General features: G+C 51.2%; 7 protein-coding genes across 7 annotated transcripts; 2 read left to right on the forward strand and 5 right to left on the reverse strand.

The window, feature by feature from the left end:
* Nucleotides 1–109: 109 nt before the first annotated feature.
* N7477_007635 (histone chaperone napB) lies at nt 110–1463 on the reverse strand (the record flags this gene model as incomplete). Its single annotated transcript, XM_056969298.1, has 3 exons — nt 110–240; nt 297–1160; nt 1346–1463. The coding sequence occupies 3 exons, from the start codon at nt 1461–1463 to the stop codon at nt 110–112; spliced, it is 1113 nt and encodes a 370-aa protein (XP_056819330.1).
* A 1616-nt stretch (nt 1464–3079) lies between these two features.
* On the reverse strand, nt 3080–4276 carry N7477_007636 (NmrA family NAD(P)-binding protein; the record flags this gene model as incomplete). The annotated part of the gene is made up of 2 exons (XM_056969299.1): nt 3080–3494; nt 3633–4276. 2 exons carry the CDS (start codon nt 4274–4276, stop codon nt 3080–3082), a joined length of 1059 nt encoding a protein of 352 aa, XP_056819331.1.
* A 1635-nt stretch (nt 4277–5911) lies between these two features.
* N7477_007637 (putative lysophospholipase) lies at nt 5912–7684 on the reverse strand (the record flags this gene model as incomplete). Its single annotated transcript, XM_056969300.1, has 3 exons — nt 5912–6217; nt 6283–6647; nt 6706–7684. 3 exons carry the CDS (start codon nt 7682–7684, stop codon nt 5912–5914), a joined length of 1650 nt encoding a protein of 549 aa, XP_056819332.1.
* A 2048-nt stretch (nt 7685–9732) lies between these two features.
* Nucleotides 9733–12188, reverse strand: N7477_007638 (uncharacterized protein; the record flags this gene model as incomplete). Its single annotated transcript, XM_056969301.1, has 7 exons — nt 9733–10267; nt 10321–10574; nt 10628–11059; nt 11113–11411; nt 11472–11761; nt 11800–12026; nt 12090–12188. 7 exons carry the CDS (start codon nt 12186–12188, stop codon nt 9733–9735), a joined length of 2136 nt encoding a protein of 711 aa, XP_056819333.1.
* A 618-nt stretch (nt 12189–12806) lies between these two features.
* N7477_007639 (LCCL domain-containing protein) lies at nt 12807–14946 on the reverse strand (the record flags this gene model as incomplete). The annotated part of the gene is made up of 2 exons (XM_056969302.1): nt 12807–14421; nt 14474–14946. 2 exons carry the CDS (start codon nt 14944–14946, stop codon nt 12807–12809), a joined length of 2088 nt encoding a protein of 695 aa, XP_056819334.1.
* Nucleotides 14947–16227: 1281 nt separating this feature from the next.
* Nucleotides 16228–18099, forward strand: N7477_007640 (putative aromatic amino acid aminotransferase; the record flags this gene model as incomplete). Its single annotated transcript, XM_056969303.1, has 3 exons — nt 16228–16357; nt 16422–16980; nt 17031–18099. 3 exons carry the CDS (start codon nt 16228–16230, stop codon nt 18097–18099), a joined length of 1758 nt encoding a protein of 585 aa, XP_056819335.1.
* Nucleotides 18100–18371: 272 nt separating this feature from the next.
* N7477_007641 (IMPACT family protein) lies at nt 18372–19383 on the forward strand (the record flags this gene model as incomplete). Its single annotated transcript, XM_056969304.1, has 2 exons — nt 18372–18987; nt 19022–19383. 2 exons carry the CDS (start codon nt 18372–18374, stop codon nt 19381–19383), a joined length of 978 nt encoding a protein of 325 aa, XP_056819336.1.
* Between the last annotated feature and the right edge of the window lie 1030 nt (nt 19384–20413).

Raw genomic sequence — 20413 nt, forward strand, 5'->3', positions numbered from 1 at the left:
TCCTATTATTAATACTCGTTATCGTCCTTTGATAATACATCATTAAGGACGCCGGAAGACACCAGCGTCACGAAGCATGGCGTTTCATAGCGGGGCATTTCAAAGAAATTTAGTTGCGGGCCTTCTTGCGCGGGCGCGAAGTCTCATCGCCCTCGTTGTCATCATCCTCAACCATCTCGTCGGCGTCAATCTCGCTGACGTCAAGGTCATCGAGTTCATCACCCATTTCGAACGATTCCACTGTGTCCAGAAGTCAGTTCAAGTTCTTGTTGTGGATACTGGTATCAGTCACGTACCGTAATACTTCATGGCATCGGTCCAGAGGTCCTCGGCGATGGCGATGGCAAGCTCCTCGCCGTCGGGGAAGATCTCGGCGTCCTCGAGGTCATCAATGAGCTCGTCATCCTCATCCTCGTCATCCTCGTCATCGTCGACCTGCTCGCCCTTGAGGATCTTGGCATAGCGCTCATCGTCGAGCTTGCAAGCCTCTTTGTTCTGCTCAGCAGAGACATCACGGCCACGGTAACCGAAGAAGGCGAAGAAGCTGGTGCCGGCGGGGCTCTCAATGCCCTCCTCATCATCCTCGTCATCCTCGCCCTCATCCTTCATGCCCTCATCCTTCATGCCCTCAGCCTCAGCGATCTCGAGCTTCTTGACGAGAGCCTCGTACTCGGGGAGCTTGGTGCGGTCGCCACCCTTCTTCTTCTCGGCTTCAGCGAGGTCACAGGCCGCATCGAGCAGACCCTTGGTGAGATCCATATCCTTCTTCCAGTTGATGCGGACGGGCTCAGAAACAAGACCCTCCCAGGTGCGGACCTTGCCGCTGGAGGTCTTGATGCTCTGCTTGCGCCAGTAGAAGTCCTTCACGAGCTGAGAGTTGGTGAAGAAGGGGTTCTCCTCCTCGCTAGTGTGGAAATCAAAGGTGAAGCGCAAGCTGCGGGGCTCGCCGTTGCCCTCAGCATCCACCTCGAAGCGCTCAACCTTCATGTTCTTGAGAGCGGAGCCGATCACAGCAGCATCGGTGGGCAGGATGTACTCGTCAATCTCAGCAGGGGCGCTGGAAAACACACGGATCCAGAAGTCGTTCTGGACCTCGGGGGAGGAGATGATCTCATTGCGCTTCTCGAAGAGGGGTTTGAACAGAGGAACCGACTTGCGAACTGGTGCGAAATCAGCATTAATCTTTGTAAATAGAGTAGAAGCAATCGCATCATCATCATCATCATGCTGACTAGAATAGTCAAATGAAGATACTGCACGAACACCCGCTCGCGAGAAATGAAAAAAAAAAAAATCCTCAGACCGGTGCCGCCACTGCGAAATTAAATGGATTGGGGAAACTTACGCTGCTCGACCTCGGCGCGAATGAACTGATCCTGCAGGTTGGAGATCTTCTGAGCGACCTCCTTAGGAATGTGAGGAATCTCGACACGCTCGAGAAGAGACTGATCTTCGGCAGACATTGTGATGAGGAAATGGAGGGGGGCGGGATCAGGTAGTGGGTATTGGGGGTATAAAGGAGGTAAGAAAGCTCGAAGCTTGTCAAGTGAAATGAAACAAGAAGAACAATCAAGGAGACTTGACTGTAGGGGAATCAGGAAGGTATAAGTAAGAGAATTCGAAGAGGGAAAGAAGTGGAAGGCCAAAGAGGGGAGCTAAGAAGAAAAAAAAAAATTCAAGTAGCCGATCAGCAGCTGTCGATGCGCGCATCAGAAAAACTTTGGAGAAGCTAGACCTACTCAGAGATACCGTCCGGTACCTCCGGTTGCGGTCACTTGTCGCAGCAGCCTAAGTCACTCCGTGTATATAGAGGTACCCGCAGGCGGTGCGCCCAGCAACGGGACGGATTGGATGGTAGAGAGAGAGGGGGGTTTTCAGCCTGAGGTGTCGTCGGAAATTTCGTGCCGCTTCTTTTTTTTTCATTTTCACAATTGCATCATGAGGTTCCATTGTGGTCGATATTTTCTTAGCGCGAGATTCTTTTCCTCCAAGTATGTCTAGGATGTGTCAAGGAATGCCCTGTCATGACAGAATACAATATCTCTTCGTTCAATGCTATCTCGGACTCGGCGTCTTCGAAGAAAGGAAGTATATCCGGCGGGCCCAGATCCTGCCTTTAACAATGTGATGAAATCTCCATCCGCGATTCGTCAATAGATCCCTCCCATTCACCAAAACTTCCAAACTTCCAAACTTTTGCCTGGAAACCAATCTTGGACTTGTAGTCAGCCGTCCAGGCCAGGTTTAATTTGATTAAGATAGCCGAGACTTCATTGCTTTTTCCGATTAGCACCTTAGTCTGAGGGCGGGGAACTGAGAAATAGTGATTAGATCACTTTATTCCAACTGCACCTCTAGACCCGAATGTATCAATATAACGATACTGAGTCTTTGCAAGGGGCCATTTCCATTCTCTGCACCTTTCACTTTAGTTTGTAACCCCCCTCATTGGACCGGAGAGTGCGATAAAGGAGCGGTCTGGCTTTGGCGGTTAGTGGTGGATAGTGGTGCTGCGAAGATTTCCTACTCGCTGCTCGTTCTCGGATTTTGATGCAGAGTGCTACAAGCTGCATCTTGGCTAGGAATGGAACGGGTGAGTCATAGAACTTGTGCCTGCCAGGAGTGGAAAGAGGAGAGAGAGAGAGAGACAGAGCCAAGATAGCAAGGGAAATCGTGATATCTCATTCGATGTAGAATTTTGGGGAGGGGGACCCGGCCCTGGCGATCAAAGCGGATGGTCTGGGAAAAAAGAAAACAAAGAACTTTTTTTGGTCAGAGATGAAGAGAGAAAAGGCGTCCCACCGATGCCTGGTACCAGACATCGTTCCGATTAAGAACAGTAAGAAAAACAATGACAAAGACAGTCATGTCCCATATAATTCCCATGCCCATTCGCCAATTATGCAATGATTAGAGCAAAATACAAAACAAGGCAGGTTCAACATGCACAGGCATCATCACCATGCACGTCTGCCGGGGATCGAACAGTCGTAAAGAAGAAAAGGCGCCGATAATCATCAGCGACGCCAAGACACGCGCGAGAAATCAAAAGAGTGCAATGGCAAAGGGACGAAGATGCTCAAAGCATCCAGTCCAGTCCATTCGCCTCTTCTTCCACGGGAAATACCTCACGCGCATACTCCTCCATGTCGCGCCAGCCCTGCCACAGATGCCGGGCTTCGTCCGTCACCCGCAGCGACACGACACCGCCTGGCCCTTGCATCATTCCGGCGCCAGCGCCCTTTCCACCGGCGGGGCCCAGACCCTTGGGCGAACCCGCTGCCGGCTGCGAAAACTCGGGCTGTGGGAAATAGGGGGCATTGAACTCGCCGAACAGGACCTCAAGCGTCTCCAGCTGTTCCCTGTATCCCGGCGGAATATTGACTTTGATCTCGATCCGAGGCACGCGCACGTAGTTGCATGGCCGGCCCAGCGCACGCTCGAAGGCGGCGCAAACTTGGTTGGGCGAAAGGGTCTCGAAGGTGAGCGCAATCCTAGTGATGAGGCAGTTAGTTACTTTTGTTTCCAATTGTTTTTTTCTGATTCCCGGGTACTTCTCTGATTCGGAGAAGCGCGGGGCCGGGTGATCCTGATAAATCTGGGGTGGGGGGTGGAGATGTTCCGAGACTCACCGATGACCATGCCATTTCTTTGGGCCGTCTTTGAAGATTTGCAGCAGAGTTGGTCCCACATCATGCTCGGCATCCAGCCAAGGGAGCGGGGTCTCCGAGTCAAAGGGCGCGCGCCACTCGAAGCTGCCGTCGGGCATGAGTTCCATCTGGAAGAGCGGGTAGGGAAGACTGGTGAAATTGTTGTTGTAGATACCGGCGTAGACAAAGGTTGCCGGGAGAGACAGCTGGCGCACGTAGTTCTCGACGGTGAACTTGGGCGCCCACTGCGGGACAGCCGGCCAAGGGCCGTGAACGGAGTGATCCGGCATGCTGCTGTAGATGTAATGGGTGATGGAACCGGCACGTTTGGCAGCGTCTGCCAGCGCCCGGCCGATGGCCACCTCGTCGCCGGCCTGAGAGGTGGTGTTGATGAAGGCGAGAGAGGCGCCCTTGAAGAGCTCGTCCATCAGTCGGGTATTGCCGAGCAGCGGACCCTGCAAGAGCGTGACATTGGGCAAGGTCTGTAACTCCTCGGCAACAAGCCCCTTGAGAGAATGGATTTGCGCGCGCACAGCATAACCCACGGCGGACGCGACTCTGATCAGCGAGGCGGCCTGTCGCCCGGTCGCGTTCACCACGGCAATCGTCTTCTGCGGTTGTGTCATCCGGGACAGGCTACGCAGCCAATATTGAAGGTCAGGGAAAAAGAAGACAAGACAAATGAAAAAGAAAAAGAAAAAGAAGCAAGGGAGTATAGGTATGGAAAAAGTGGATCTCGAAGGAAAGAAGAAAGGGATGAGGGCAAAGATAAAAGAGAATCCGGAGTAGAAAGGCCTTGGCGAGAAAAATGGAGGTGAGGGCTGCGATAGTGGGGGTACCTTGGGAGGGGAGCAAAAAGTTGTATGTAACAAGAATCGCGATCAGACGGGAGGGGGGTGATCCAGCTCCACCGAAACTTGTGAGGCAATTATGCGATGGAAACAGTCATCACGGGCGAAAGATGATCTGCTCCAAAAAAAAAGAGATTTCACTGGGGTGGGTTTTTCACTCTTCTGTCTTAGTTTTTTTTTTTTTTGGTTCCGAAACCCAAGGCGGAGGGGGATAAGATAAAGGGGAATATAGGGTTATCTATATACAACACAGAGGAGAGAGAGGGGTGCTCTACCGTCCGGGCTCACCATAATTTCATGAGCTATAAGTTCCTCATTCCTTGTCTCCCCCTTTTGTTCCTTTGCTACTGATGACAACGTCGAGTCTAGACTAGGCGGATTCCCTTTTTCTTTTACGTAAATCGGCACCTCGTCGGCTCCAACAGGTGGACGGGAAGATCCTTAACCGGCCACGCATCGGCACCCAGACTCGGGCTCTAGCAGATTCTTTTGACATCATTCTGGAGGAAATCCGTTCAGACCCTCTTTCAGAGAAGGCAGGATATGCCGGATAAGCTAATGCCAAGCCGTGCTCGTCCGGCTGGTCGTCGGTTCCAGCTGGAGACAAAATGGCGCAGAATGAGTTCGTCCAACAACCTGCCAGGGGCGGCCTCACGTGGTACTAGGTGGATTCCTTTGGCTCCAATTGGCACACATGGACTAATGATAGTACATGGGTAAAGATCACCTGGACCGACAACGCATGGGTCCGTCCCAGAAGGGCAGTTCAAATACAGAGAGGTACACCAGCAAATGCCGCCGGAGAGAATTGGGTACCAGGACGAACGTTTCGAAGCTGAGTTGTATGGTTCAGATGAGGAATCTAGCTAGCGACTCGTAGACGTGCTAACCCCGCAAATTCTATCGGGCATTTCCCCCCCCCCCTGCTGCAGGAGGGGCGCCGAATTTTCAGCGGCACCGACCGAGGGGCAAGATCGGCCTATTCCACGGTGGAGAAAGGGAACGATCATAGATCCATTAAGTGTATCTGATGAGTTCCCACTCCCGAACCACTTGATATAAGATTCTATAGTAATGCTAGGGTCATCGGAATCCAGGCTAAGTCTCAAGTCATCCCACCGGAAAAAGGCAAAAAAAGAACAAAGAAGAAAGAAAAAACGCCGTGAATGGAAAAAATAAAAATCAAAAATCAAAAGTCGTAATATGAGGCCCTGCGGCCTTACCACCCTTCTTTTTCCCCACTTGGTGGTCTTGGACCTCCTTCCCCCTCCAACGGTAAGGCCCGATCTCCGCGGACGTCTGTGGTCCCAATGGTTCGACACCCTTCTGGCGTGATCGTTGCGCTTATGTGTTTGGTTCGACGGTGCGATGATGTGACTGTGCTGCGCTATAAACGTGTGAGTCGTTTCTTCATGGTGCAGACCCGGCCAACGTCCGTCCCCGCTCATCTTCGAGCTCCGGAGTATTTACGCCGGGGTCAATGCCCGCCAACTCCCAGACCCGGGGCCGTCGACGAGCCAGTAATTCTGCTGCCGGTCGCTCGTCCGAATGCAGGTGAGCACCCGACTTGCGTAGAAGGCGCACGTGCTCGGAGAGCCCGGCATTAGCCGCGAGGAACAGCGGGGTACGGCCGTTGCGATTACGAAGATGCACGGAACCACCCTGGGAGAGCAGGTAGTGGAGGATTGCGATCGCCGGGGAGGTGGCTGCCAAGTGCTGGAAGACGGGCGCGTAGTTAGCTTCAGATTTTGGGAGTAGGGAATGCAACAGGATGCGCTTACAATTGGAGTGTTCCCCGAATAGTCGGCGTCATTCAGCAGCCAGTGATGTTCTGTCTTCATGATGGTTTGGACCCGTTCGAGATCTCCATGCGCGATGGCGTAACCCATCGCCGTGAGGGTCTGTACACGACCGGGAAGAGCTCCGTCCGGATGTCGGAACATCGGAAGAGAAGACTCGGTAAGCTCTCCGCGCAGGGAGACGGACATTTCCCTGGACACGGTGTCTGGGGTAGCACCAGGGAGTGCGAGTAAATAAGCCAGCTTCGTGAGAGCACCCTCGGTAGTCATGTCGAGGCCAGCAACAACGCCAGCACGGGACAGACTCATGCCGGTGGCACAGACTGGACTGACACTGCCGGTCAGACCTATAGCAGAAGACGTCGGTTAGCGAATATCATTAAAGTTGGGGCCAATCGAACTTACATTGAGTTACATTGACAATGACAATACCACGCTTAATGGCATTGGCCAGGACGTTGATCATCGCGTTATCTGGGCCAGACGGAGCGTTTCCAGCTCCAAAGGTCTCCAAAATGAGGCCGCGGAGACCGTCCAGTTTCAGAACCGCATCCACCATCTCGGGCTTGATGCCCGGGAAGATACGAAGGCACGCGACATGGGTCGTGTCAAGATTTGTTTGGATCCGGAAGTGCTCCAAGCTGGTGGGCCTATGCACCATATCCCAGTTGACATTCGTGCGCATCGAAGTCGTGATTGCCAGAGGGGGACAATTCGGGGCATCAAAGGCGGCAAAGTCGCTCGCCGCCACCTTGGTGGACCGATTGCCACGAAACAGCTTGTTGTTGAAGTATAGGCACACTTCCGGGATCATGAAGTGACCCGCCACCACGAGCGATCCCAGCAGATTGTCAGTTGCGTCATTTTGGAGCTCGAGCATAGGTGCCTGAGACCCTGTGAGCACGACGGGCTTGCCGAGGTTCTGGAGCATGAAACTCAGGGCTGAGCAGGAGTACGCCAGACTGTCGGTGCCGTGAAGCACCACGAAGCCATCATACAAAGTGTAGTTCTGGAAAATGGTCTCCGCAATCTGCGTCCAGCCCTTGGCATCGATGGAGCTGCTATCCAGGAGCTCTTCAAACTCGAAGACGGTATACCGCACCTGCTTTCCATAGGCGGTGATTGGCGTGCGCAGACTAGGATGACCCTTGACATCTCCTGCGGCATTGGTCACCACGTCCATGTGGAACGACGGCGAGCCATCATTGAAGCACGGCACTCGTGCCATGCACTTGTCCTGGAATCCCCGGGCAGGCACGAACCCGGCCGGAGACGGCTGCATGCAAATCGTCCCTCCAGTCATGATGATCAGTACCCTGGATTCTAGGACATTCTCCTCCAGCTTCGCACCCATGACGGGAATCGACACCTCTTCCGCGCCCATGATGATAGTCGCACTGTCGGAATCACTTTCGGTGTGGTGGAAAACTGGATCCAGATTTCCAGATTTCCAGTTTGATATCCAACGGTCGGTCGGGGGTTGGCGTCAATCTTCAATTCCCCAAACTTTTGTATCTACTTGGATCAACGCGATAGCCCTGCCCCTCAGCAAAAACCGAGATCGTCGAATCGGCGGATTGCGGGGAGATGACGTTGGATGAGGAAAATTTTCTCGTTCTCTCACGTAAATGCTTTAGTCAAACAAGCAAGCGCAGGAAGAATTTTTTTTTTCCGGCGAAGATTGAGACTGACTCGAGGCAGATCATGATTGATTCTTTTGACCGAACGCGACTCCAAATGGGCCAGCGCATTACGTACGGAAATTTAATTGGAGAAGGAATTTCACCGGTTGGCGCAACTTTAAAACGCGGCTCCACTCGGCGGAGTCGTCTGTTTTTCTCCGAGGTAGGACGTCGAAATTATGGAAAGGAGAAGTCAGGCGGTAGGGAATCATATTGATCATTTTAGGGTATTTTCATGCTCGTTCAAAATCAAATGCAATGCTCTTTGCGACAATAATAGTGTGAAATGGCCAACATTCTTCGTTTTGTTGGAGTAGCGCATGATGGGCAATCTGGCGTAGGTGTTTATATCATTGCATTGGAAAGCATGGATGGAGTCGCTTGGATTGCGTGTTGCATGGGAGTCGAATAGGAGACATAGGATTGGCACCGCGAGGCTGCAAAAATGCTGCTGCTAGGTTGTCGCGATGTAGTAGGTGTCGAATACATCACTTAGGAAAGGTAGAAGTCTGGAAATAAATCACAGCCTCAAAGATGATACAAGCAATAATGAATTACAGAATGAGATTTGTGTAATAGGTCTCAACTCTCTGTGCTTCAAGTCATCAACACAGGTGAATGAGTGTTGAGATTCCTGTTTGCTCGGTGCACCCCCCAATGTGTCGAGTCAAAGCTTTCCCGTTGAAACCAATTCAATAAGAGAGATGAGAGAAGCTTTTGAGAAGCATTGGGCTTAGATATCAGGTAACCCGCGAGCTATACCCGATAATCAATCGGTTTTCCCTAGAGACAAACCCCCACTCTACCACCCATCGACAAATGCACTTTTGGACCAGCCAGTACGAGGACCGGAAAGATTGCACATGATGCTCGAAATACACGGTCGATGGTTCGGGGTTGAGCATCGTCACAGTACGGGAAGGCTGGTTAAGATCTGCTTTCTATGCTTTGTACAAAGAGACACAATTGCTGCCTTTTCAAAAGCGAATGATTCATCTGATTTGGAGAATCACTGCAATTTTGTATGTTCTGTATTTGGTTCATTTGCAAATATGCCTAGGAATCTACAATTTTCCAAAGTCCCTTGAACAATGCAGAGAGAAGTTTGGATTTTTCACGAAGCACCAAAATTTTAAAATGAACTCCAAAACATCCACTCGATGACTTCACATCTCAGAAAAAAACGAAGGGACAGGTCTTTGGTACTGGTTCCATCATGGCCGGGGCCCGCCCTCTCAGAATTGGATTTGTAGTGCTTAATTGCCATGTAATGATCTGCCTACAATACCACACTTGGGATATGCACGCCACCAGCCCTATTGTAGAGCGTGGTGGCCGGTCCATCTTCCGCTTCAGATCAAGTGCATTAGACGGGTGCCCAAGAGGGACAATCTCATGAGGTACCTTCTCTTTGGAGTAAGACTTTATGTAGAGTTCACCGAGAGAGACCGGACAATGTCCGTTGCCCCGCATTTGGTATTTTCGTGCATCTTTTGCCTGGTGGCCAGGTACCTATCGGGATTGTCGAGGGACTTTGGTGCTTGTTGTGTCGTGAAGACACATATGTTTCGCCTGAAATGGTATGTTTTTTACGCCACTGGCTACTACTAATTATTTTGATTTCTCAATTCACTCTTTCCCGATTTTTAAAGAGGTTGTTGTTTGGGGTCTGTCGAAGCCCAATATTTGCAAATGAAACTAGGCGAGTCCTTCCCACTCCAACCCCCCACTCTTATCGCTCGTCCATCTTCTATAGTCCATTCGGTTGGAACTGCAACAGATCTTCCTCCAGCAAGCCCATCATATACTGATTTCCCGAATACCAGTTGCTCAATTGTGCAGCCTGTGACATTTCCGTCGGAGACACATCCTGGTTCTGTGAATGAGCCCCAGGAGCAGATATACCAAATGCCTGCGACGAGGCCTGCGAGAAGTTAGTTGACATGGTCGGAACATCTGTTTGATAATATCCTTGGGCATTTGGCATGAAATTCCCGGGCGCGAGGCCTAGCGCACTCAGATAGACATCAAACTCCTGTCCAACAGAAGCTAATGTCTGATCCTCGCCTGCCTGGCTTCGACTTTTGGCTTCTACGTAAAGACGGGCGACGGTTCCGAGGACCGAGGTGAGGTTATGTAGTCGATCAACTGATTGAGAGAATGCGCAGAGAGGGCGTAGGGAGGCGATGAAGTCTTCGAGTCGGGTCAAATCTTCGGTATCAGAGGTTGCGATCACGTGGCAGAATAGGACAATGAATGGGACGAAGGGAGAGAAGAAGATTGCCCTATTAATTGTTATTTAAATTCAGAAGGCGTCAGTAGGTGAATTGGTACTCACCAATGCATGTAAGAGCATCTGATGATCTCGCTTGCCTCCTGTAACTCACTCACGCACATCTGGTGCTGCTCCAGGGATGCACGTGCCGTCTCAATGCACTCGGGTATAAAAATGGTAGATGACCCTGACTCGGGCGATGCGGGGATGGCGCGGTAAATTAAAGTCAAGATTGCCAAGCGGCTGACCTTGTCGGAACGGAGATACATGAGATCTACGGCGCTCATGTGTGTGGACAGATTTGAGGCCAAGATTTGCTGACGAAAGAAGTTAGAAATGCGTGGGTTAGTCTTTGGTAGTCGTGACGTACCTCAAAAGGCTCAAAAATAACCTCCTGTAATTCGGTAGCTAGCTGACGGGCATGAGCCACTCGCTCACTTTCGAGTTGATTCAATGCCGCCGGGCTGTATAGCAAAGCGTATATCTTGCCCTCGATCATGGATTGCTTGGTCCACAGAGCACAGACGGTCTTCCATGCATTTTTGCCCGTGCAGGTATCAAGTGGAGACGGCACTCCGATGTCATAGTCTGGGACTGGTGAGGCCCGACCTAGGCGCAAGGAAAGCAAGTTGAGGATGGTAAACGCAGACCAGAAGACCGTCTGCTTCTTCTCCTGCACCTCTTGCGAATCGTGTTCCATAGATGAGAGACGATGGTATCCCAATGTCTGACACATTTGAATGGCCATGGAAGCAAGCGTCCAGCTGACCGAGGGCTTTGAGATCTCAATTCCATGCATTGCCTGGACCGACATGTGTTAGAATGACGTAGACAAAAATCAATAGGTAAACCTACTCCAACAGTCAGTGCGACAATGGAATCGAAATTTGCGGGCATTAGAATATTCAAATTCGCTAGTGCTGCCTCCAAATTAAACTTGCAAAGTCTCAAATAGTGCTGGTACTTTTCCTTTTGAACAGGATCCTTTTCAAAAAACCCGAGCTCGACAAAGACGTTATAGAGCCCAGCGTTTGCTGTGATAAAGGTCGCGTCTGAGTAATCATCAGTGCAGAAATAGACCGCGCGACATTCCTGTATGAAGTACTCGACCGTAAAGAATGGTATGTAGCCACCAAAGGAAGCTGGAGGCGTTTCTGCATATTTTGGTCAGACGAAAGCTGAGGATACCAGATTAGGAAGGTATCATATCATACCCTTGACGATCTTTAACAGATTCAAAACAACTGGCAGAGGCGGCATCTCCAATTCGCGGATATCACAGCGGGCACCGTGCCGGTCACTCTGACTGGGGAACTGGCCTCTCTGGGTATCCTTGCCGCGCCATTTGTCTTGCATCTCAACTATTTGTTTCAGGGATGATAATGCCTCGCTGATCTTTGGGCTGGAAAATAGCTCAGGAGTGCTATGAGAGACTGCAGATTCGAGGAACTTCCTCGCATAGGCTGAATGAGTAGCCAAAGAAGAGCTTCCTTCAAAGTCCACCCTGGGTCATATTGTTCGATAGCTGCGTTGGACGTATACCCAGGCCCCTTAGTGCTTTCGTGCCCTTGCGCTGTACCTTGGGACTGTCTTCGAAAGTTGCCTTGAGGTGACGCCTGAGATGATGATTGCCTTTTGATCGATGAAGTCTCATGGGACTTTGATGAGGCCACCAGCTGCCGAAGAGCTTGTTCAATACCCCCAAGACGGTCTTCGATCATGTCAATCTTTTTCTCACTGCAGATTTGAGTCAACCGGGAGACTCCCCACTGTGCCATAATTGAGCAGGCCAAGTAGCCAACTCAGCAAGCGAGGAAATTAGTAGTACATACTACTGGCTTGAAATTAACACACGGCGCCTCGGCTCGTGCGGTCTCTGGCCTTCGCCAGTAGAGCGACAGGCCATATTGGCGCTGCGACAATTGGAACATGGCGTGCGTTTATCGCACCGGATCTGTGTAAGTGTTAATCAAATCGTTCTTACCGGTCAGGAGAGAACATACTTTTCGAGAGCGGCACTGGTCGCACTAGAGACATAACAAGTCATTGTAAGTGAGCAACGGAATGACTCGGTCTACTGGACGCGGAAGTGGAGTACATACTGCACGTCGGGCCAAGGTTCTGGACCCCTCACTACGGTCGGAGCCCTCGGGTTCCATGAGAGCGAGAGTGGCGTATGCTTCCAGTCGCAATTCTAGCACTTCTACCGGTTGTACAGCTGAGGTTACAAAGGGCTGTGCCGTCGTCTTAATATGAGGCGGAACCGGTGCTGCCTTGGTGGGATCACGTGGCCTGTAAGATGAAGGTGAAAAACTAGAGCTACGACTTAGTTATGTCGGTGGAAATGAGATTGATAGCAGTATCAACATTCGTGAGATCTTCATTCGGCGTATCGCGTCATCAGGGACTGTTTTACAGCACGCGCGGGGTCTTGATGTGGGCAGAGCGCGTCCAGCACAGCAATTCCACCAGTGTATAATATTCTATCCAACAGAAAAGAAAGGACAACAAAATCACAAGTTATAATGCATAGGAATGCAAGAGACAGGCTATTTCGGAGAAGATGGCGGTTTCCATGATCCATCACTGCGCCAGACTGCAGCGGGTCCGTAGTGACCAGGCTCGGAGCCCCGCAAGAATGCAAAACGGAAGAACAAATCTTCAGGCTCATCATCAGGATCACTATCGGCCAGTAGAACAGACTGAGTATCAAATGTAGAGTCCGAAAGGTCCCGACGATCCAGAAGAGGCTCATCATGAGGCAGCTCCAAGCCCTCATGGCCACGGCGGTGCCAAGTGAATTCACCTAGCTCGTCCTCATCCAGATAACCACGCCAGCGCTCCACGTCATTCAGCAAGACCGAAACGCCATCCACGGCCAGTTGTGTCATGCGCTCGTGTTCCCAAAGCGTGAATGTGATGTTGCCATTGCCGCGATAAGTCTCCTTGGATCCTGAACCAGGTAGCGAAATCTCGACAGAGGAATCGGTGATATTAGGATATGAAGCACCCCACCATCCGCTGTTTCCACTGCGGCCCGGAGCTAATTCTCCCAGGGCAGCAGGGGTTTCGATGATTGAAGCAAAGCCCCATCGAGCAACACCGTTGATGAATAGACCAAGGAGCAGTCCTTGGTAGATCAATGAAGGACGTGTGGGGAAAGCAGTTCCTGGCATCAGCAGGATCGCCAAAATGTAATGATGGATGCGGAGTCGTAGACCAGGAAGTGGGGCCAGAATCAAGATGAATAGAAGCATGGTGCCATAGATCTTGAGGTACCGGGGGAGCAGTCCACCCTGGCGGATCTGCCATGCTTGGGTAAGAACGATCGTGAGCACGGCTGGGATGACAATGGCGAGCGCCAATTTGGCGCCAGGCTGCTGCTGAATGTCCATGGGGGTCAGGCGCTGGAGGGGGATCAATCGCGCAAAAGTATAATTGTTCAAAGCTCCAATGAAGAGTGCCGGAAGATACAGGAATAGTTTGGAGAACTGATAAATTGGCGATGAGATCGGATGGAGAAGCGGGTTCACACAGAACTTGAACAGCACATAGACCACGAACGATGCGGGGAGCAGTCGAGACAAGAGAGTGGAAACGAGGTCACTCAGGTAAGGGTAAGACGGCGGGTCTGCAACCAATCCGGTGTGGCAGAATACCATGAAGAATGTACTGAAGAACAAAACAGGCGGGGAGGTGCAGAACAGCCAGAGGAGCCCGACAGCAGCCGCGGTAACGCCCAGGAGCGACCAGCGCGGGTCAGCGGGGCAATTGGCTTGCGACGAGCGCAACTGAAGGAAGCTGAAAGCCTTGGGGAAAGTCGATGGGAAGGCCACAGACTGAATGCCATTCTGCTTGACCGATGGGAATGAATGCGCCGCGCCCTCGAGCTTCACGACGCCACATCCACCATCATTGGAGATGGTACCCGCATGTATGGCTGCCTGACAAACAAAACTGTCCGCGCGATAGATAGCGGGTTCGGATGAATGGGGTTGGGGGCCTCCAACTACGAGACCCTGATAATTGAATGTTTGGTTCCCAACAACATGAGGCTCGAGAAGCTTCTCATCTATACAGTTCGCAGGGCACCGGAAAGCGATAGTCGAGGAAGAGAATGGACGGCATCCGTTGCCATTGAGGCCACATCCGTTATCGAATTCCCTAATTTAAAGTCAGCCGATCGTATGATAGTACGCGCTTGTTTTGTACGAACCAGAGATTCGTTCGACATGATAGTGTCTGTAGCCGGCCGTAGCCTTCGATGTATCCAGATGAGCGCGAGTGGACAAGTACCAAGAACCAGGGTAGGAACCAAGATACATAGAGCAGGACGAGGAGTGAGACTTTGTGCTTGCGCTTAGGGAAGAAGTGGTCGAGGTACTGAACCGGCAGTTCCTGTATGCGCGGGAAGAGCGGCTTCAATAATAGCATGTGGGGAGGATTGGGGCCCTTGATCCAGTGCGCCGTCGCGCGACCGGCCTTTCTCAGTGGCAGTGGTACCCAGCCCCAGCGAAAGGACTTGGATGACTCCTGTAGCCAGACGGGCAAAGCGCTTCCACCCGCCTCAACATCGGGCGGCGGTAGATCCTCGGAAGTGTCGGGGTTGACGATGCGCTCGTCATCTTCATCCTCGAGTAGAGGGGGAACGTAGAGGCGAGCTGCCTCCTCGCGACCCTCTCCGAACATGGCGAGGGTTCAAGGGAATAGAGATGACCTCAAAAGTCGTGGAGCGACGAAACGAACGGCAGGGGTAGGTATGATGTCGGTGCCGGAGCGGTCGGCAACGCTTAGGAGTGGAGAATTCCCCAGTGGGTTCACCAGAATGATCAGCAGGAAAACCCTGTCCCTGACTTGATTGAAACAAGGCACGTAAGGTAGTCTCTCGAAGAATACAGACGAGTATAAGGGAGTGGGTGAATTGTCGACAGTGGATGAGCCAAGTTGAAGACTGGGTCAGGCAGAACAGACTCTGAAAGTCAGGCAACCAATCACAGGGCCTCCTGCGGCCAGTGGCGACACTCTTCTTCTCAAAGAGACCAAAGACACATTCTCTAGATTCCTGCCAAGTGCCCTTCATTGCGTCCTAGAGGGATGTCTAGGGGCTGAGAATCGTATTCGGATCAACCACCTTTCCAGGTTCACACTAATGCAGGACAGTGCGACATTGCTTCCCCGCAAGGATCCTGGCGTGGATAGTGGGCACTTTCTGCTTGGAGCACTAGTAAAGTTAGCTTGACATATTTCAGTAGACGTTTATCAAATTTTCCAGAAAAAAGCACTCCCAAGATCCGGCCCAACAAAGGCTCCAAAGTCATGGAGCAAAAGATCTCAGATACGGTTCGAGGTCGTGATTCCGAGCACGTGAGCTGTCCATATGTCGATGGAGATATATACACCTCAAGCCTCAAGCAAGAATCGAACATAATTGGCATAGGTGAGACCATCAACGTCCATGAATTAGACAAACACATATCGTCTTCAAGATATGCTGATCGCTCTTAATATGGAAAGCTACAGATTGATGATCAGCCTTTGGGGGTCCTAAACTTGGGCGTTTATGTCCCCCGGAGTCCGCCACCATCTTGAGCATGTCAAATATGGATACAATACGTAGCCTCGAGGGCTGCGACTGCAGGAACTCTTGATGAACTAGATTCTACCCTTAGTTATTTAGGTACTTAGGTACTTAGGTACGCAGAAATCCTTATCTCCTCTCCAATCCTGAGTCGTCCGACCGGATGAAGCGGAGGACGAGGACGGCCACTGGATTGCTCCCGATGCTTATCAAGCACACGTTGAAACCAACCTTTCTTGGAAGGACTGTGCGGGGGTGGATCAGGAGAGATTAGAAATGAAATTCCCGTCTCTTAATTTCTGAATGAGCTGGAACTGACTTTTTTGCCTCCATTGTGACTTCTTCCTGAGAGCTATCTGCAAGACCGTGGAGAACGTGCAGCGATCTTCAACATGACAGCCGTTTCTCCGCCCGCCGACTTGTCGCATCACTACAGCTACACTGCGACTAATCGCCAGGCGAGCAGCATCAAAAAGTTCTACAAATATTTCCTAATTCCAGGCGTGGCCAATTTCGCTGGCGGTAAGAACTTCATCCAGTCTTTGATGCAAAATCACCTACTAAATCTTCCCTTCCTCCTACTCAGGTTTACCACACGCCTCATACTTCCCCTACGATACCCTCGAAGCCACCGTCGCCCGCCCACAGCGATTGCAGCCCGTCGGCGATAATGATGTCAGCCCAGACCGAGTCGTCGTCCCTAAACAAAGCAGAATTGTCGACCCTCGGCTACGCATCGATTTGACAACCGCCCTTCAATACGGCACCGCCGAGGGTTACCCTGCTTTGCTCTCCTTTTTGCGACAATTCACCCGGGATCACCTGCATCCGAACGTCCCCTACGCCGGAGGACCCGAGGTTGTAATAACTTGCGGAAATACCGATGGCTTTGCCAAGGCTGTTGAGCTCTTTACCAATGTCTGGAATCCCGGTCGCGACTGGATCCAGCAGCGGGAAGGTATCCTCTGCGAAGAGTTCGCGTACATGAACGCTATTCAGACCATCCGGCCACGGGGCTTGAATGTGATCAGTATCGCAATGGACGGACAGGGTATGTGTGCGTCTGGGAAGGGTGGGTTGGCCGACGTGTTGGAGAACTGGGACTTTCGGCGCGGTCGCAGACCACATCTAATGTATACCGTGACGTGAGTAATATGGACGGCTCTGGATCCGGTATATGCTAATCAATGTTCAGAATTGGCCAAAACCCCACTGGAGGCACGCTATCGCTTGAGCGTAGGAAGGAAATCTATGCTCTCTGCAAGAAGTATGACGTGATCATTGTTGAAGATGAACCATACTGGAATTTACAATTCCCGTCAGCATATGAGAAAGAAGCTCGTCATCGTGGCTCATCTCATGGACGTGGTCCTGGTGCCCAGAATTACAATGAAAACGGCAAGTCCTCGGGCTACGAGTTCTTGGATTCATTGGTTCCCTCGTATCTATCCATAGATACCGAGGGCCGTGTGGTGAGACTCGACACTTTCTCTAAGACCGTCGCCCCGGGAAGTCGTCTTGGTTGGATGACCGCACAGCCGGCTGTCATCGAGCGAGTCACTCGAATTACTGAGACCTCAACCCAACAGCCGTCAGGCTTTGTCCAAGCCCTGATCGCTGAAATGATCATGGGGAAGGAAGATGGCCCCAATAGAGCCCGTGTCTCCAAGAAGGAAGACGGTCAAGGCTGGCATATGGATGGCTGGGTGCGTTGGCTAGAAGGCCTACGTGGAGGCTACGAAAGACGCATGGTCACCATGTGCGATATTCTCGAAGAAAACAAATATCTTCTCTCTCAGCAATCTGAAGTCTCTCAGCCCACTGGTAACCATGTCGATGACTGGGAAGTTGTGGACCGGGTCCAGATGTTCGACTTTGTCTGGCCCAAGGCTGGCATGTTCGTCTGGATTCAAGTCCTCTTTGATAACCATCCCTTGCGATGTCAATATAGCGCCGAGAGCCTGTCGAAGGCTTTCTGGATTCATCTCACCAAGAAGCCACACTTGTGTCTGGTCGGACCTGGCAGCCTCTTTGCCCCTACTGAGAAGTCTGCTGCGGAGGCTCACAAGTTCATTCGCATCGCCTTTGCACCTATGGATGTTGAGGATGTGGTGCCCTTCACTCGTAGATTGGTGGAGGGCTTCAGCGCATTTTGGAAGCGAAAGAACTTGGACGGGCTTGATGATGATGACGATGCTGCGGTTATGGCGATGCACAATTCAACATCGGGATCTGGAACTAATTTCTTAGGGTCTGGTTATTAGGACCGTTAGATAGGAGCGATTTCACAGTCTATTGTCAAGAACATATACGTAATCTTTTATTTTTTCTTTGAAATGATAGGCCCATTCTCTTTATGCTGGATTCGCGATACCGCTTTCGCAGAAATTGAATACTCTGTCATAATACAAACCGTGTAGACAGGAGACGAAATAATGCTGATGCCTTGCTGCCTGAACATTACCCTGTGGGGAAAGTCAGGTTCTCCGCGGCGTGAGAAGTCGCATTCTTCACCACGCGGGGCACTGCCCGAACAATGTCGCAGCTGGACGAGCTAGAGAACCGAGACCTCGCCGAGGAAATCGAAGCCATCAATGCCATATACGAACCCGAGACCATCACGGTGACCCAAGCGGCCGCCAGTCACTCCAACAACACAATTGACTTGGGCTCCTCCGGTACCTCAAACGATAATGTGCAAACAATAGTAACACTCCAGATCCCTGGTCAGCCGCATTTATCTTTCCGGCTTGGCTTTGACGTCAATTACCCAGAGACACGACCTACGGTACTCGGGACTGCATCGACTGCCGCGCGCGGGGAAGGAAAGATTGCCGTCGATGTGTTGGAAGACATTGTGCAACGGACGTGGCAGACTGGTGCCGTCTGTCTTTTCGATGTGATCAGTGAAGCTGTGGAGGTATTCCCCGAGCTGAAAATCGGGGGAAACAAAGAAAGCAATGAAGCTGGACCTGCCGAGTCAAATTCGACCGGGCAATCTTCAAGCAAAGCCGACGAGCCCACGATATCAGGGGAACAATTTGCTGCTTTATCGCTTCAGGATGAGTTCGGACTCGACGATCCCCCCGACTGGATCCTTTCCGACGTCATCACCGAAAAAAAAATCTACGTTCCTAGCCCGAGCGGTGCAGGTCACCAGCTTAGCACAGGCACAGGCATTTCTAGATCATTTAACGACCACGGATAGGAAAGTGGCCGTGGCTACACATAACATCAGTGCCTGGCGCATCAAACAAAAGAAAGACGGCGGGCACATCTCTGATCCAGATGCTGCGGAGACAGTGGCTCAGGATTACGATGACGATGGCGAGACCGCTGCTGGGGGTCGTCTACTACACGTGATGCAATTGATGGATGTATGGAATGTGTTGGTCGTCGTCTCACGATGGTTCGGGGGCATCCACCTAGGTCCTGCACGGTTTCGGCTCATCAATGATGCCGGGCGTGACGCTTTAGTCAAGGGTGGTTTTGACAAAAAGCAGATCACGACCGCTCCTGAGAAAGGAAAAAAGAAAGGGAAGAAATGAGCTGACCTGCTCAATTCTTTTTGGTACTTTTGTTCTCGGTCGTTCAACCCCGTAAAAGTTGAAACAATCATAGAATAGACAAGTCACTCGCTACAGTACTCGATCCTAGCTAATCCACTGCAGTGTACATGGCTCTAATTTGACACCAGCGCTCCGTCGAAATTACCATGAGCCGGCACGCCTTTGAATCCTGTGTTTCAACTGTGGCGCTGTGGCAAACACCCTAGCCTCATGAAGTGCGATCGGCCTCAGTTGGCTTATAGGTATTAAAACTAATCCATCGGCCAATGAAAGCCCTTGAGACCATCAAAATCATTTGCAAGGAATGAGAAGCACTGAGGAGCTTATCTTTGGCTATATTTGTAAATCCCAAAGGATTGTGGCGGCCCCCACGCTTTTAGACAGACGGCCCGTCCTACATACTTCAATTACCTCGCTTGAGGTCAACATATGCAGTGAAATGCGTGCTCTACCCATGCATACATCTTAGAAGTCTAACAAGCTTTGTTCAAGATGTAATTTCAGGCTGACTGTGCTTATACTCTTGGCCGAAGTAGCTATCATCTTCGGAGGGACATGTTTCCTAGCATATGTCAAGCTTCGTCCACGTTCTTCAATATTGGGTTTCTTATGCAACAGCCCAGGGAATAGTGAAGTGACTGTGATGCAAATAATGCCTCCGCGGAGAGAGAATGGAGTTCTTGGATACTAGTCAACGAGCTATCAATGGATGATTGGGTACAGTATCGATCGTCGCTTGTGTCGGGCGGTTTGTCTATTTGGGAGAGTGGAGAGTGAAATTGTGTGAATGCTGATAGGGATGGGGGGTGAGCCGGCTTTGAGGGCAGTTGCTTTTTTCACTCACGACATGGAGAAGTTGAATAGAGATGTCACGGATAAGTTGAGTCATTGTGAAAGTGCTCTTTCCTCGACATCTTCACGTTGAGAGAAGGTCATGTTGAGTTGCTCAGTTCCAGAATGACGGATAGGTTTTGGTATTCGAATGGGGAGTGTTGAAAACATGGCAGTT

The sequence above is a fragment of the Penicillium maclennaniae genome, assembly GCF_028827695.1.
Source record: "Penicillium maclennaniae strain IBT 15551 chromosome Unknown utg000007l:1.0-4884863.0:1.0-4888362.0, whole genome shotgun sequence".
In the NCBI taxonomy this organism is placed as follows: Eukaryota; Fungi; Ascomycota; class Eurotiomycetes; order Eurotiales; family Aspergillaceae; genus Penicillium; species Penicillium maclennaniae.